The following is a 17984-nucleotide window of genomic DNA, read 5'->3' as shown; positions in this document are numbered from 1 at the left end:
TTACCTCCCAGGATTGAAGCGAGGATCAAATAAATACCAAGCATTTTGCAATCCTTTAAAAAGTTCTAGAAATGCTCACTAATCTATATCCCCACCTAACCAACCTGCTTATTTCTATATTTTCCATGCTAACTGGTGCTCTTGTTTCAGGCTCTGTCTGGAAGAATGAGAACAGCCCTTGCCACAATTGCCAGCCCATGTTTTTGGAGTGATAAAGATGTAAGCAGCAACAGCTCCCAGTTCCTCTTGGTCAGGAGCATCCTCTGAGATACTTGAACTTGAGGGACCATGCCTGGAGAGAGAGAATCCATTCCTGAGGACCTCGGGGCTGCCATTCCCTTCTAGCCCTGCCCTTCCCGAGGACCATGAAGGGAGAGCATGTCTTTTCCATCAAGGATCCTGAGCAGAGCTCCAAAGAGCAAGACAAGGACTTGGAATGTCATGGTAATTTGGAAGGAGGGGAGCTCAACAGTCCCCAGGCTGATGGACTGACCAAGGCAACCTCCCCCTTTAGCATCAAAGACAAAGAGCCTCACAGCCAAAGGGAGGCTGTGATCAGGCCACAGCAAGCTGGGAAGATCGACTTCAAGTCACTTCATAATAGGCCGAGATTGATAAATAATGGCCCATGGAGTGCCGAGAAGGGGACTCTCCAGTCTCCCACAGGGAAGAGCAGGGTCCGGGATAAAACTCGGCGGAGTGGGAAAGGGGAACGAGGTCATCAGCAGCTCTACAGGCTCACCATCGCCAACTCCCGAGCCAACCCCACTATTGGCATTGCTTACCCACAACAGAAAATTACCCCGCCAAAAAAGTTAGAGACCAACAAGAGACCTGCATCAGGAAGCTACCGGTTCAATGTTCCCAGCATCCCGGAACGTGAGGCCGAGCTCCAGCAAGAAGAAGTTGGCTTCCACAGGTACTTCCAGGAGGCTCCCTCCAGCCTTACCTCCACCAACTATACCTCACAGGCCCCAACCACCACACACCCACATCACAGCAGGAAGGATCAACAGCAAGCAGGCCCTCCACCGGACAGCCCCAGCCTGGGCAGGCCATCACACTATTTGGAATTCCAGGTAAACAGAGCTGACTCCTGGTCTTCCCCTGAGAAGAGCTTCCCAGGTGCTAATTATGACATCTCCCCTGCCAAGTCATGCCCCTTCCCAGAAGGCAGCAAATCCAGTGCCCATTGTTTTGTGCCATTTCAATATCCATTCCAGGTGTCTGAGACTTTCCCCATTGAAGCTACCAGCCAAGAATATGTGAGTGCTTCCCTGGCAGCTCACCATGGGGCCTTCGTCTTCCATTCCTCTTCAAGGGATTGGCAGGAAGACCCCCTGAACAAGGGTTCCTTTGACAGTTTGTCCCAAGAAGGACGGGCCTATTCTCTCCCTTCGCAGTCAGCTCCATTTCTGCATCCACAGACTCAAGGAGCTCAGCTTCCATCACCTCTGCCCTGCTACAAGGGACATGGAGACCCTCCCCCTGACCTGAATGGTGCTATCTCTTCCTCTGGTGCTAACGACCAAAACCCAACTCCATTCTTAGAAGCCCAAGGTATTTTCTCAACAAGTTTACATGGTAGCATGCCCAAAGCTGTCGCCAAGAGGCAATCCTCAACAAAACATAGTGTCCCAAGCCTAAGGATGCCAACTCCAAGTAATGCTCTTAGAAGGAACATACCACAGAACTCACTCCCCCAAGTGCACTTTCCGAACAAAGTCTTTGGAGGTTCCCCAGCCAATGGCATGAGCCCAGTATCCATGACTTTGGATAAGGATGGTTCCACAGTAACCGAAGGCCACTCCAAGGTGGCCCAGCCATGGGATGGAGGCAATAAGACTTTTACTACCATAGACCCAATTTCAGCACCTTATTCCACCACTGCTGCTGCTGCTACTGCTTCTCCCGGAGTTGGGAATCAGTTCTCTTTTGAATGCCAGACTAGTTCTGAGCAGAGGTCCCACATTCATAAGGGTGCCCGGGTGACATGGCAGCAGATTCATCTCGCCTCTGCCATGCCTAATCCAAACAGAATTGAACCCTCAAGACAGTTGAACAGCCAAAAGCTTCCCTTCCCTCCAGGCACGTCTGAATGGCAAGGAGTGGGCAAAATGCCAAAGGCAGCCCACTTGTCCAACCCTCCAGGCTATCCTGGGAAGATCCAAGGGGCAGGGGAAAAGATTACACCCCAGAGAAGTGAACCCATCCAGCTGAATGGGGGCTCTACAGGTGTTTATCCCTATGAAGGGGTGAAGGAAGCCAGCTCTCCTTCCTGTGATGGCAGGACCAAATCCTTGTTCTTTGGGATAAGCCCACCTCAGGCCTCACCCAGAAGAGCTTCCAAGCTGTCTCTAGCCCTGTCCCCACCAGGATTAGCAGCAACTTCTCCAGTCAAATCCCCTCTGCCCTCACCTGTCCCCAATCCTACAAGCAATAGCACTTGTTCTTCTCTATCCCCCTTGTCCAACAGTCCTGTCAATCATAGTTCAGAAGAGAGCCAACTCTCAGTCTCTCTTGCCCCTTCCTCCTATTTCCAGCCCTCCATCCACCCAAAAGAGAACAAGACATTCCACTCTCCAGACCCATCAAGTGATCTATCCCTTCCTTATCAACCAGAGACCATTAAGGCATTTCATTACCCTGAAGATGGACCAAAGGAGGAGAATCTCTTTAAATGCCTCCAGGAGAGTCAGTTTCCCCGAGCAGTTGCTGATGTCAGTAAAGGAAGTCTGGACAGCTTTGAAGGTGAGCTGCCCCCTTATTCTTCCCATCACTTCCTAGCCAACTCCATCAGCAGTGCTAGCCTAGACCAATTGGATGTGCTGCTGACCTGTAAGCAATGTGACCAGAACTACAGTAACCTCACCTCCTTCCTGGAACATCGGCAGTATTGCGGTTTGCCCTCGGCATTCCTGACTGAGATGCGAGATGGTTCGAGACTGACCGAGGGTCGAAAACGCCCTCCAGATCCTCTGCGGGCCCCCCAATCTGGGTCTGGGCTCACAGGACCCAAGGGACCTTCTGATCCCCAATTGCATGTGCTCAACCCCAACAAATCTGCAGACTTCATGTTAGATGGGGAGGGTAAGGGGGAAAACAAAGAAGACCCCTTAAAGGGAAACTTTTTTACAAATTCTTTGTCTCTTATGGCTTCTGACTTGGAGATAGAAGATGCCAAGCTGGATAGCCTTATCACAGAGGCATTGAATGGCCTCGAGTACCAATCGGACAATCCAGAAATTGATAGCAGCTTTATCGATGTTTTCACTGATGAGGAACTCTCAGCCACCAAAGGTCTGGGCAGCAGCCAGTCTTACAAGACCAAGGAAGGAGCAGGCCCTGAGAGCAAGCCCAAGCATGTGGCCCCAGAGGTGGGGCAGGGGCCTCCACCCCCCACAACCAGTCACTGTGAAGAAGGCTACCTGACCAGGCGCAGGAGCCAAAGCAGACTTGTGGAGCCACCACCCCCTGAGAAAGAACAGACAAGCAAAGCAAAGGAACGGTGCAGGGGGAAGAGAGTCAGTCTGTACAGGAAAGAACTGACTTCCAGTGATTCCCTGGGGAAAGAAGGAAATAACAAGGTGGGGAAAGCAAGTCGAGGGAGGCCAAGGAAGAAGTTCAACAAGACAACCTCTCCCCCAACCCCCACCATGAGGCCCAGTTCAAGGGAACTAAGAAAACAGCCCCGAAGAAGCAGCCCTGATTCTGACCCTGATGGCCAGGTCCAGGATGGACTAGCTAACACGCATCCTGGGCCTAGGAGTCCTAAGCAGCACAGATTCTCCAAGAAGGAGGGGAAGAGGAGGAAGGCCCAAAATGGTACCTGGAGCAAAGAACTTATTCATAAAATTGTACAGCAAAAAAATAAACCCCATAAATTACAAGTTAAGAACAACCGAATTATGCAGTTCTCCCTAGTGACCTCCAAACCTGGCCCCATAGCGAAGAGTGGGCAATTTAGGGAATATGATTATATCTCCGATTCTGATGAGGAAGGAAGAGAATGCTCCCTGAGAACACCTAGGAAAAGACAGCTAGAAAATACCAGCATCAATGGCAGGCCCAGATACAACTTTTTAAGACGAAACCGAAGAGAGAAGGAACAAGGCCAGAAGCAGGGAGGAAAGAGATATCAGGATTCCCAGGAGTCTCCAAGTGATGAAGCAGGGAATAAGAAAGAGAGTGTGTCCCTGAGCCCCAAGAAGGTTTGTCAGCCTTCCCCTGGTGATGATCAAAGCACTGATCCAGTCAGCAAGATAGAGAAGCAGTTCCAAAGCACTGAGAAGGAAAATTCTGACAATGAAAAGAAAAGTATCCATGAGATAAGAAGTCCAAGGGACTCTGACCCCACTTTCCCACTTCCAGCAGGACTTCCACAGTTTCCCAACCATGAGGAACCTCCACCAGAAAACTACCGATTGCTTGAAGACTTTTCCAAGAAGAGCAAGAGACCTGGTTTGGCCAAAGCATTGTTATCCAGAACCAAGCTCCCATCAAGTAACAAATCCAATTTTTCACTGACCAGTTACATAAATGAAAATGAAAACCCTATGACTGAAGAAAAAGCAGTGCAGGGCAAAGAAAGCATAACCTCCAATCCCAGCCAGATTGACAGTAAAGAAAAGGTAGCTTCAAAGTCCAAGATGGGTAGAACCCATGCTGACATGGTGCCACAGGAAGTTTCTGAAAGGCCAGTTCCATCCATTTTGCAAGACACCACCCATAATATTGAACCTCCATTTTCTCCTTTCAGTGAGGATACCCTGAAGTATGAAACTGGAGAATTAATTAATCCATCCCAGGTTTCAAACTCTATGAATATCAGCTACACAGAAGCCAACATGGAATACTTAAAAAACAATGACCCCAGTGCAGACCCCAAAGATTTTGCCATATCCACTGGTTGTTATAATGGGGATCCCATCAGGATTATGATGTCTAGCAAAGAACATAATTCTTATGACAGCACCACTAATGAAACATCACCTGGGCAAAAGGATTTATCGGGTCATTATGATCACAACCTGTATTCAAAACCTTTAGTCCTGGAGTCATCCCACGTAGAGAACATGTACCTGGGCCAAGATGACACCAACTCCAATACTTTTGAGACCAGATCCTCTAAGATTCCACCCTATGCAGCAGAATCTGAACAAGGCAAAGTCTCTCCCCCCCTGAGCTTTGATTCATCATCTATATTCAGCGGCCTCCCTGTGACTGGATTTGATACTCCTCTCTATGGCAGCATGTCGCCCAGTAAGGTCAGCTACATTCCTTTTGCCTGTGAGAACACTTCCCCAAGCAAGCCTACTCAACTTGAGCAACAGTACCCACCATTTCTCCATGAAAAGGACTGGACTCTGGAAGAAGTGTCTCCAGACCTGGCTGATGACATGGGCAGTTTTCATGACCTTTCAATGGAAAAATCATTAGATAAAAAATTTTCCGATGAAGAAACTGTGACTCCAAGTCAAATACCATTGCCAGGAAAGATAGGACATTATAATGGACCTTTTATGAATAACATGTCGGAAGATGAGCTGGAAATCAAACGATTGGTGACAGAATTGGAAAGTGAACTTCAAACCAGCAAACTTGATGATGCAGCCTCTGGGGTCCTACAATCTCCTGAGCACTTTATTGCTTTGGATACCCCTGAAGCAACAAAACAGTTCTCACCCTCACCTCTAGGACAAAAACATGAGCATGAGAAGCATTTGTTCTTGGCCCATGAGCTCACCAATCTTGAGGCCACCCATCTTATGGGACCCAAAAGTCACAGTGGACTAGATCCAGATGAGGAGAAAGAAGAAGTGACCGACATGGATGGAGACTATGAAAGTCATCAGGAAAACTGGTCATGTGCCATATCATTTGACCCACTGACCACAAGCATGCCCCCAAATGCACATGAGGATGCAGTCACTATAGATCCTTTTGGCTCCCCATTGACCTGTGACCAGTTTCAGCTTGAGCTCCAGGAAGCTGATATTTCAAAGCCAACAAGCTGCTCTGAGATAGAAAATGAATCCCTCATTAGTGCTGACCCCTCCTTTCCCAATGTGTCTGAAAAATTGGAGCCATTAGCCTCTGCAGAGAGCCTGACAAAGAGCAGCCCCATCAGAGAATCTCTCAGTTCTAAAAATAGAGAGGCTAGCCAAATGACTAATCAAGATCCTCTGCAGCTTCTCCCAAGAAAAACTAGAGAAGACATGTTTCCAGAATCACACAAGATGGCTCAAACACTCAGTGAGCCACCTGAGCTAGAAGCATTTGGCAATCCAGGAACCCTTTTGAAATCTGAAATGGGTTTTCAGGATGACAGAGTTCCAGTCCTGGATACCACCTCATCTTCTGATGCCAGAAATTTCAACATCTCAGAGGAAAATGCCTTAAAGAAAGCAAATAGGGCAGATACTCCTAAGAGTAAAGTCATCTCCCATCACAATGAAGAGGAGTCGATATTGGAGGGAAATGAGGAAAATGTGGCTTCAGTCTCTTATCCACTGATGCCAATCTGTGAAAAGACTGGCAACAAGAAAGCCTCATTATTTGAGGTTCTGAGTTTGACCAAAGACCCGCCTTGTGGTGGTGAGACAGCATCGGCATCCCAGGGTACGACTGCAAATCCCTTACAAGAGCTCCAGCTCTTCGTAGCCAGGACAGTCCAAAATAATGAGGATGAAAAAATGCCCTCTTGCCTCACAGAGCTGCTCTCTGCTAGTCTCCAACTCCCAAGCACCAGCTGTTCTGATCTGAAAGGGGAAAGTGGAGAAGATGAGCACATGGCTTGTGGTCACAACAATGATGATGGTGTTGTGGAAGGTGGGCCAACAACTCCTCTTACCACTTCAGTAGAAATTCAGCTGTTCCCTGAGACAGGGGGAAATCTTGCTTCACTCAGTGAAACAGAATCATTCCTTGCAAAGCAATCCAAAATGGGAAGCCCTAAGACACAAAATCATGTAACTCAGCTACATCAGAGCCCAGAACCGGGTGACTTTCATATCAGCCCAGATGATGTCTCACAAGACATCAATCCCTCCCCATTCAGTAACCCATCTGACTCCCCAGTGTCCAAATTGACAAAAAGGGAAGATCAACTCAACAGAGGGCTCAAGAAAGACCACAACATAGCAACCTGGACCCTTCAAAAGCACCAACAATCCCCATTAGACCCTGTCTCTCTTGAGAAGGAATTGGGTGATGCAATTACAGAAATACAAGGCAAAGGTAGTGCTTGGAGGAAGGAAGAGACACAGGTATCTTCTGCTGAGAAAAGCAAAAGGACCCCTGAGAACTTCCTTGATAGTCTAACAGTACTACCTGCTTATCCCTCAAACCCCAAGCACCTCTTGGAGAAGAACCACTGGAAAAACCAAACAATTTCAGTATCATTAGCAGAAGAAGCCAGTTTCTCTCCAAGGCAGCACCTTCAGACCCCTCCCACAGGGGAGGACTCAGTCCCTGGTCTTCCTTTGCAGGCAATAGCTTCTGGCCAGGAATGTTTTCAGGGCAATGGAGCTGACAACCTCCTAACTACTGTGGATACTCAAGCTGAAAAAGATGAATACAGTATCCTGCTACACAATCCAGAGGGGAAGTCAGCTTCTTTGTCTTTGGAGGAAAACATCTATGATCATGAGAAAAGTAAAAAATGTTGCCCTACCCAGAGCCCAGTTGAAAAGAACACTGGAGAAGACATTCATTCAACTCAGCCAGTATTTCAGGACCAGAGCTCCAGGATCTCCCTTCCACAAGCTGCAGATGGCAATGACAAATGCTGCCTAGAGAAGGACATTTTAAATAGCCAAGTGGAGTCTGGAGAAGAGGAACCAAGAACCTCTCCTACTCCTTTGGAACTCAATCATGTTACATCCTCTCCCTTGGCAGAAGATACCTACCAGAAAGCACCAACACATGACTCCACCATTTCCTACATTCCATACTTGGGCCAGAATGATGTTGTAAAACAGGTTCCCATGACCTGCAACTGCATGGAGTTGGCATGCCCCCACCACAAGGAAAACCATCCAAGATCTCTCCCAGATGGGCTTCTCACTATCCACTCCCAAGAGGAAAGCAAAGCATACCCAGAGAGTCCCAGGGACTCTCTGATTAGCAGGGAAGTTAAAATAGAGCAAGACCCAAGTTCTCAACAAGAAAGAGAAGTTAGAAACAATGAAGGGGATATCTATTCTATAGCTATGGACCCTAAACTCACAAAGATATCTGATACCAACATTGGGAACCTAGAGGATGTCCACCTTTTGACAACAGAAGTGAGCTCCTTCAATTTTGCCTCTACAAGTGTGAATTCAAGAAAGGACAGTTTAAGAATAAATCCTTCTAAAAGTCACAGAAATGATCTCCCAGAATCTTCTACTGGTGATGTGCAAAACCATCTAGACCCTGCCCAGGAAAAGAATAGATCTAAAAAGAAGCCACAAACTTTGAGGAATGGCCAGTGGAAAAGAAACTCCCCACAGTCAAATGAGCTACAAGTAACATGTGATATCTGCTTCTTGTCCTTCAAATCCAAACCTGGCTTGATGAGACACAAAGCTGTAAAGCATCGGATAAAGAATGATGGCCCCTCATTGCCAAATAAAACAACCAGATCTAGCTCTGCTCCTTTGGAAAAGGGACTAAAAATATCAAGACACCACTCTAAGAAAAGCCTAAGGGCCATATCAGTGAAAGAGAAGGCATGTGATTCCCTAATCAACAGCAGTTCTATTCTTGGACCACCCCTGGAGAACGAACCCAACATCCAAGAACAAGAAGAGGTCAGTCCAGGACTAAATGACCTCAGGGTTGCAGCTCCTCTACTGATCCATGAAGTCCTTCACTCAGACTTGGTGAATAGCAAAGCAACGATGCAACCTCAGACCTTGGAGCCTGGGAAATCAGACAAGCCACATAGGAGGAAGGCTAGTCCTAAAAAATTAGACAGAAGGAGAAAAGGCAGGAAGCGCCAAAGCAAAGAACCTGAAGATTTAAACAGTGATTCAGAAGGGAAATTAATTCGAGGAGTGAGAAAAAAGCAAGTGAAAAGATTCCCAAGGAAAAATGCATGTTTTGAGGCTTCTGAGTTGGAGAAGAATATCCCAGAAGCTTCTCCTGGTATGAATTTAGATAGACCTGACTCAAGTTCATTATCTACCATTGCCAATTATCATGGGCAGTCAAATAATTCCATCTTACTACCGGGAAAGGACTGGTCTTATTCAGTTCAGTCATCTCTCAGTGCCAAACCAGTCCATGAGATTTTCAAGAATTTGGATGAAACAGGTGGTCAGATACTATTCACAGAAGACACACTTGGTCAGAATACCATCAATAATTTGATGAACAGTCAAAGGAGAAAGATGAGTCCATCTACAAGAGATCAGGTCCAGGTTTCAGAGGAATCCTGGGAAAATAATTTCCTGGGACCTGGAGAGGAAGGACTGTGCAATGTGTATAATGAGATGCATGAAAATACTCATGGTACAAATGTAGAGGAATATGTAATGGAAAGAAGGAAATTAGTAGAAAGCACACTGGGACAACATGATTTGCCCTTAAGTCCTGCTAAGCCAGATTTATCCTTAGGAGCTTCAGATCCAAAAAGAAGAAAAACCATAACAAACAACAGTCTACCCCAGATCTTCTCAAAGGATCCTGTGACAAACACAGAAGCCCAAGATGATAACAAAGGAGAGCAGAACAAAGAGTCATTTGCCAAAGATCAGACCAAAGTGGACCTCCAGCACTTATTTGATGATGATGCCACATTTTCTCTTCTTTTCCCAAGAGATGATCACTTCTCTCGGAGAAAATGTACCCGTGTTTATGGGAAAGGGCCCAAGAAACCCAAACCAATTATAGAGACCAGCAGCCAGGTGGTGGGGTCCACAGAGATGTTCTCTATTCGCCTGCCATCTGATCTCAGTGACACTGACTCTTTCTGTGTCACCCAGGAGGACCCTTGTAATTATGAGTCCATGTCTTTCCATGATGCCTTCACACTGGACATGTGTCATGCAAATGACACCTGGACTCTGAGTCCTGGCTTAGGGGCTCATAAGCCAGACAATGAAACTGATGGTGACAAGAAGATGGGCCTCAATCTGGATGATGATGAAATGTTGACCTATCTCTGCCCAAACAATCGGTTGGAAGCCATCCCTAACTTGCCCATATCTCCAGCTGTTTGGAATGACCTGGAAGTCCTGAATCATTGTGATGAAATGTCTTTCAAGTCATCTTTGGAATCTAGGAAGGAGTATTCTTTGGGAGAAGCAAGTCCTGAGCCCCCAGAATTGGAAGTAGAGACCTATACTGGCCATATCCAGAGGAATCCAGCTTCCCCAGATCTTCATCCTATTGGCATTGACTTTGAAATGAGAGACATGCATTTCTTTAGAACTTCTTATGAAGACTGTTCAGACCAGTCTGACCCAAGCACTTTAAGTTTCCAGAAGACGGTGAATGAATATATCCAACCTAACAAACAAAAAGAAGAGGAAGGGAAAAGGGGAAGAAGTCGGAGCGACATGACCATCAAGACTAGGGAAAAGCATTACAAATGCAAAGTATGCTTCCAGTGGTTTCTTACCCTGGGAGAGTTGGACTTTCATAAGCTCACACACAACCCATCTCCACCCCCAACGTGCTACATGTGTGTACAGCGGAAATTCAGTTCCAGGGAACAATTGAAGGAGCATTTAAAGGGGAAACATGCCAAGAACAAGATAGGCCTTTGGGCCTGTGGTATGTGCCTGAAGGAGATCTCAGATGTCTGGATGTACAATGAACACCTACGAGAGCATGCTGCAAAGTTTGCTCGGAAAGGTCAAGTTCAGAAATGTATTGCAGGATTGCCTAACTGCTTTGAAGAGGATAATGCAGTTACTCAGTTCCTGAATACCATCATGAATCGGAAGCCCAGACCTTCCCGAGGCAAGCGTTCTGCTAGTAAAGGGAGCAAAGATCTCAAAATGCAAGAGTCCAAAGGAAGTCAAGACATCATAGAAGGCAGTAGCAAGAACAAACCTTTGGCTCAAACCAACACTCCGACCAATAGCAACCTTCCCACTATGCCTACTGCCTCATCCAGTTCCTCCAAAATAGGGTCTCCTGAACCTGGACCTAGTGTGGAACATTCTTCCAAAGTATTCCCCATGCACCCCCAATGCAAAGACCCTTCTAGGGACTGCCACCACTGTGGAAAGCAGTTCCCCAAGCCCTTCAAACTCCAGCGCCACTTGGTGGTACACAGCCTTGAGAAGATCTACATGTGCACCCGTTGTCCCAAGTTCTACAAGGAGACCCGTGAGCTCAGGGGCCACCTGAGTCAGGAGCATGGTGTGAAGGAAAAGCCAGAGATCAAGCACACAACACTGTATGCATGTGAGCTTTGTGCTGATGTAATGCACGTCATCAAAAAATCCTTTATCTGCAGCACATGCAATTACACTTTCTCCAAGAAAGAACAATATGAACGGCACATGGAAAAGCACCTTGCAGAAGGAAACCGTACTTTCAAATTCAGAGGGGTGATGAGACCAGGTGCTGGGGCCAGAGAGGGAAAGGAGAGGAAGAAAAAGGATGTCAATTCCCAGGAAAGCATGCCACCTAACAAAAAGAGAAAGGTGGCACTTCCCAACAGCCTTCCAGGGCCAGATGCAGAGGGAACACCAGACCCTCTAGATCACAATGTCAGCAACAATCTTGACTTGGGTGACAAGTCTCCCCCACTTCTATGCAAGTCCTTAGAAGAAGCACCCGGCTCCCCGGCAAAATTATCCAGTGAAGAAAAACCCAAGGACTTGATGGGCTGCTTCTCTAACCACTTAGACAAAATGGAAGGCTGTCCCCTTGAACTATTGCAGTTACCTCCACCATGCCTGTCCCCTCTCTCAGATACTCCTCTTTCAGATACCCCAGAAGGGTGCAAGGAGAGGAATAATATGGCATTACCGTGCACAGGGAAGACCAAAGATGATCTCCCTTCAAGGAGTCCTGCTCCTCTTTTAGAAACAAGCAAACTGGAACAAGATCTGCCTGCACTTCCAATTGGGAGGAGCCAAGAAATTGATGAAAATCTAACATTTCACCTGGCTCCAGTGCAAAGCAGACAAAACACAAATACTCAAGATCAAACAATAGTGAATACTGGCAAAGAGACTCCTGACCATCCCAGTTCCCCAGGACATACAGCCACCGAGACTCCTTTGGTTAGGTCGGGAAAGAAAAGTCCCACATCAAACAGCAACAAGATAGAGGATCCAGGGCCCAAAGAATCCCAGAAGGTCCCAGGAAATAGCCTCAGTGGAACCACAATGTCCCAAAAGGAAAGCTCCTCCAAACTTGGATCTACTAAGATTCCCCATCCTGCACAACCCCTGAAGGATCGAACAGCATCACCAATTCTAAACAGAGCCACCAAGGACTCAGCCCTCCAGCAGAAAACAACAGTGACCCATGTCCCCAAAGAGGCAGCCTCCAGTACAGCCTGTGCTGAGGAGGTACCAAGGCCTACCACCCTGAAAACCAAACCCAACCAGAGTCCTAGGTCTAAGGAAGGTGTTGGGAGCAATGTCAGAGAAGGAGGTGGAAATCAACCAAAACCCACAGGTGTCCATCTCAAAAGTGAGACAGCAATGATCTCAACTAAGCCAGACCACAAAGATCTTGGCATATCCCCTGACAAGTCAGCTTTCAGCATCTCCACCAAAGGATTCTCCAAGAGACAAAAAGAACACTGGGGCCTGGGGCACAAAGGAAGCTTGGGCTCCAGAGAAAACATCAAGGGTGATGGGAAGAAGAAGAAAGCTCCAGAGATGGGTAGGGGTGAAGGCCCTAGGGACTTTAAAAAAGCAGAGTGGACAAGTAATAGTAATGCCATACCATCCTCTAGGAAGCGTGGGACTCAGGACAATAGAGTCTCCAAACTCAGATCTTCAGGGACAAGCAGCCAGCTCAAAAAAACTGTGCCTGACCCTTACAATCAGAAGAAGGTAGAAACTCACCATCACAAAAGGAACACCAAGTGTAAGAAAGGGATCTTGGGGAAATCCTTCCGGGAAGTGGCACCCAAAGGAACTCCCTCATCCCTCCACAGCACGCTAAAGAGGAGAACTGTCCAAGGTGCTAAACCTGCTGAAACTCACAAGTATAGGACAGTTGAGTCTCAGAACAATCTTCTAAGCCAACTGTTTGGGCAAAAATTAACTAGCTTTAAAATTCCTTTAAGAAGAGATACTTCTGAGTAATTTATGAAAGTGACTTGTGCTGATCCTCAGCTGCGATCACAGGGTGGGAAAATGATCAAAGCATTACATTCATTTGTGTAGCATGGTTTCTCAGTCTAGCTTAAATGAACTTGCACTGCTATCTCTGTGAAATAGTTTGCTTTGTGTCTACTAATCTTTTTTTTTTCATTCACCTGATTTATCATGCAAATGTTGGGACTTTGATGTCTCTGATGTTTTTCATGAACTAAAATTGTAATCGCTTTGGGCAAACTGAATTGTCAAGAGCAATCCCTTTCTCGCAGAAGTGCTGAGGTTACAAGGGTCCAGGCCAATCTTGGCTCCCTTGGAGACTGTGTCTGTGTTATCTTTATACAAAGTACTTGAAGAGATGAACTTCAAATCCATGTGCGTCTTATTCATAAGGTGCAGTACACTGTAGAAAGCAAACGTTCAACGATTTTGCACAAATCCTGTACAATTCATCTAATTAGAAACTGACAAAGCAGTACATTTTTTTATTATTGTTATTATTATTGTTATTAAAACTACAACACCCAGCCCTGTAAATGAAATTGGAGGGAGGGGTGCAGAGCTTTCTGTTTAAAACAGTTATTCCCTGCATAGCAAAGTTATTCCAGTCTAGTCTTGACGTTGTGTGGGCCCTCTCATTTCCGACAGCGGTACCATTATTTGACCACTGTAAATGCTGCCAATGGATGGGAAATGCCAGTTGACTCAAACCGCACCTTGAAATTTGTGACGAACTTTTTCCATGTGGAAAATGGAGAGAACTGGGCTCATTTGCCTCCACTGACTGGTGCTGTCTCCACAGTCACTGAAAGCATCAGTTTGAACTTCTCTCACTGTATAGAGTTAGCAGCTCTAAGCATCAGCTCTCTGACTATGCAGTTCCTGGTACTATTTTCATTTTTTAAATGTGAATACAGACTTCCTTGATTTAAAAGAAAAAGAAAATGGTGGGGACGAGGTGGGGTCCAAGACTGACATGTGGGACACAATATTGCCCTTTATCGAAAATAGATGAGAGAGACCAATGAGATTCCAGATCATGTCCTGTTCTGGTCTCTCCACCATATCATGATCACTTAAGGTTCTGTCATATTTCACAGAGGGTACACCCAGACTTTTCAGTCTGAAAGAAAAACTCAGGTGCAAAGCAACCCATGAAAGAAATGACTAGACCTAGGACTGCTTTTCCTGAGCTCCCAGATCAAGGAGGTGTATTTATGCACTGACACAATACAGAGTAGTTGGCGCCTGGCCTTTTAAAAGATTTAAAAAGAGAAGGAAAAAAAGAAGCTTTATTCTGTTCATGTGTATCTTTAAGATTCATTGTAATGTATTAAAAAAATTTTACCTTGGGTGCAATGTCTATGTCAAAAGTTTTTATTTTGATATTTTGTCAAAGAGAGCAAACTGAGCAAAAGTTGCCTTTTATGATGTTGTATGTGTGCTATCAAAAGTGCCTGTTTAATATTGTTAAATAAAGTATGAGATGGAACTAGGAAGTTGTCCTGGAAAACACACCCACATTCCTCCCAAAACATAAGATCTATAGCTCTCAGCCTTTAAATATATTTTCATAGAAACTTCCCCATTTTCCTATTTTTTTGAACTACTCTTCTCATCATTCCCCATTGTCCTTTTATCCATTCTTCAGATTAGTCAGAGAAATTGTTCTCTAATAAGACATTTTAAGTTACTGGTGGAAACCAAATTAGCTCATCTTTTTAAGGAATCTAGTGAAGTCTCTGTTTTTAAACTACCTTTCCACCAAACTCTAGGAGTCACCTTATCCATGAGACATGTCCATATGACAGCCATAATAAGGAAAAGCTGATGTGTGTTTTCAGCAGATTAGGAATAGTCATCAGTGGCATTTACATATAATCAGCCCAAATTCACTGTGGTCAATCATTTAAACTTCCTCTTTTGTTAGATCATGGATAACACTTGGAAAAACTGAACAAAGTTTATGTTTGGCATTCGTTCCTCTCTTTCTGCCCCTTGCCAAACCCTCAGTACCCACAATCCTCAGACTTCACTCTCTCAGTTCAGATCCTCCCTGCAAAACTCCCCAATACTGAAATCAAACTCTTTTTTCCACTCTCGACATTGCACTTCAGCAAACACACACTCCCCTTCCCAGAGGAGCTATTCAATTAATCTTTTATTGGATCAAAACTTCCCCACCTAGAGTCCACATCTTTCAGGATCTGTATACCTACTTTGAAAGATAATACTGTGTCTATACTGGTGTTAATAGTGATAATGGACCAGTATGTTGTCCCTCTCATTCCAAACAAATTTGCACCTTAACAGGAGAGTCACAATACCACAATAGAAAGACATGAATCCTATACATAGGAATTTCAATATGGAAAATTGGAGGAATACTGATAGTTAAGAGAAGATATTTTTGATCAATGAATTCCTATCTCTAAAACCAAAGGAGCGGTTTCCTTATGGTTGTTCCCCATGTAGTAATAGCAAACTTAGCAAAACTGGCAAGTTACAGGCAAGATGAGCTGCAGATTCCTCTCTTCTAATCTCTCTCTCTCCTCTTCTCTTCTCTTCTTCTCTTCTCTTCTCTTCTCTTTTCTTTCTCTCTCTCTCTCTCTCTCTCTCTCTCTCTCTCTCTCTCTCTCTCTCTCTCTCTCTCTCTCTCCTGGATGAGGATGAGGATTATTATTGTAGGAAGGGGTGTGGTCATCACAGTAAATTGAACTGTCCTAGATACCAGAGAGTGATTGAAGGAAGAGACCAGCCAGATTCCACCAGATAGCTTAAGAAACAATTGTTTTGTCCTGGACCATAGTCTAAATCAAAACCCTTTACCCAGAGCAGAGGATCTGAAACTGGAATTCATGAAGTTTATTTTCAAAGACAATTTTTTAACTTTCAATATAACTGGTGTCCTTTGTAATATTATAGTTTTATTTTCCTCAATTACAAACATGATTCTGAGCACTTATGTGCTCAGTTCTGAGGATACAACTAGAAAAAAAGTGAAACAATTGCTGTTCCCAAAGAATTTATGCACTACTTGAAACAGAAAAGACTTAAAATTCATGACCAGGGCAGATAGACCCAGAAATCCTAAGCAGTGGGAAAGATCGCAAGGTACCATATAAAGATATTTATTAACAATATAAATTGGCACACCTCCAATCTCTCAATCCTATCTATAGACAAGTGAGCTGGGCCAACTCAGTTTCCCCAGAAATTCCCAGAATTTCCAGTATAACCTCCAGATCTAAGTCATTCTACTCTGGTCTAAATTTGGCACAAGGGTACTATATCTCTCATCTCAAGGCCCTGGCATGCACAGTCACTCCCAATTCTGACATTTAAATGGTACATGCACTTTAGTGCCTCACTTTATACCTCACCTGGCTCCATTCACAAAGTTCCAAAGGCAGGAAAAGGCAAAAAGAGCTTGAGATCCTTTGAAAAGGGAAAGGAATTGCTTGTATCACCTCATTATGGCTTCTATAGAGAACAGAAGCCAAAGATTGGGTCCCTCCCCACTTTAAGGGCAAAGCCTCTTACTTTGGTAGAGCTTCTTTCTGTCTAAGAGTTCCAGCCATTCCCATGAAAGGTTAGGCTGTCAGAATGAGAGCTTCTAGGAAGACAATCCAGAAATGAGAACTATGCAACTCCTGTGTAATAGATTTAGTATAACTAAAGGAATTCTGTAGAAAAAAGATTTAGTAGTAATAAAAAATTCTATTTCACACTAGGGAAAAGAAGAGAAATAAAATTCATTTTAACAAATATTTATGAAATTCACCATGGCACTACAGGAACTATAAAAATAAATAATATATCCTCTAAGTCCCTGCCATCATAGACTTTATGATCTAATTCAGTAGAGAAATACATGCAAATGATAACAATAATAGAATTTTATTTGCAATACACTTCAGTTTTTTATTTTTGGCAAGACTATGAGGTTAAGTGATTTACCCAAGGTCACACAGCTAGGTAATTATTAAGTGTCTGAGGGCAGATTTGAACTCAGGTCCTCCTGACTCCAGGGCCTGTGCTCTATCCACTGTGCCACCCAGCCACCTCTGCAAGGCACTTTATATATGGGATCTTATTTAATCCTCACAACAAACTTGTCAGGTAGGTGGTGATTGCACAACATTACACACTATTATGAGGGTGGAGTCAGAAGAATAATAGTTAGTGACCAGTGGCAACCAACTTGTACCTGAAGGGTTGTAACTAGGAACCAGACAAAGGAGGTAGGGAGTGAGCAAGCCAGTTGATGAGGCAGCTGGTGCTTGGCAGAAAAGGAAAAGGCAAGAAATAGCAGGCTATCTCATTAGTCATTTCATATTCATAAATGGTCCAAAGACTTATCCCTCCCTGGGGACTTTGTATTTTGAAAGAGCTTGTTCACTGCAATTAATCTCTGGTTGGCAGTGTGGAGGGAAGGTATTATAAACTGGCACCACTTACCTCCCATCTAGCAGGATAAGGATTCTTAGCACCCTACTTCTCAAATTATTATCTAAAAAGTCCTCAAAGGAAAGCAGCACAACACAAGTTTTATAGAAGAGAAAGGGCCAGAGAATGATCTGGAATAAGAGGTGCCCCTTGGGAAATGATGACCTTGCTCAGACTTCTAAGAATGATACCACTGGTTTTATAAGTGATCTAAGATTGAAGGGATGGGGTGCAAACTGGTCAAGAGAGGTTAGA

At 44.8% G+C, this 17984-nt stretch overlaps 1 protein-coding gene across 1 annotated transcript in view; it reads left to right on the top strand.

Moving 5' to 3' along the window:
• ZNF469 (zinc finger protein 469) overlaps positions 1-15845 on the top strand; it is a 142511-nt gene extending 126666 nt beyond the window's left edge. The window contains exon 3 of the mRNA XM_074201388.1: positions 151-15845. Within this exon, the coding sequence (XP_074057489.1) occupies positions 366-13268 (12903 nt within the window). The 5' untranslated portion in view covers positions 151-365 and the 3' untranslated portion in view covers positions 13269-15845. The remainder of the gene's footprint in view (positions 1-150) is intronic.
• Positions 15846-17984: the final 2139 nt, after the last annotated feature.

Source organism: Macrotis lagotis, chromosome 1, assembly GCF_037893015.1.
Source record: "Macrotis lagotis isolate mMagLag1 chromosome 1, bilby.v1.9.chrom.fasta, whole genome shotgun sequence".
Classification (NCBI taxonomy): domain Eukaryota; kingdom Metazoa; phylum Chordata; class Mammalia; order Peramelemorphia; family Peramelidae; genus Macrotis; species Macrotis lagotis.
Note: the sequence above shows the minus strand (reverse complement) of the source record. Positions and strands in the feature narration are given on the sequence as shown.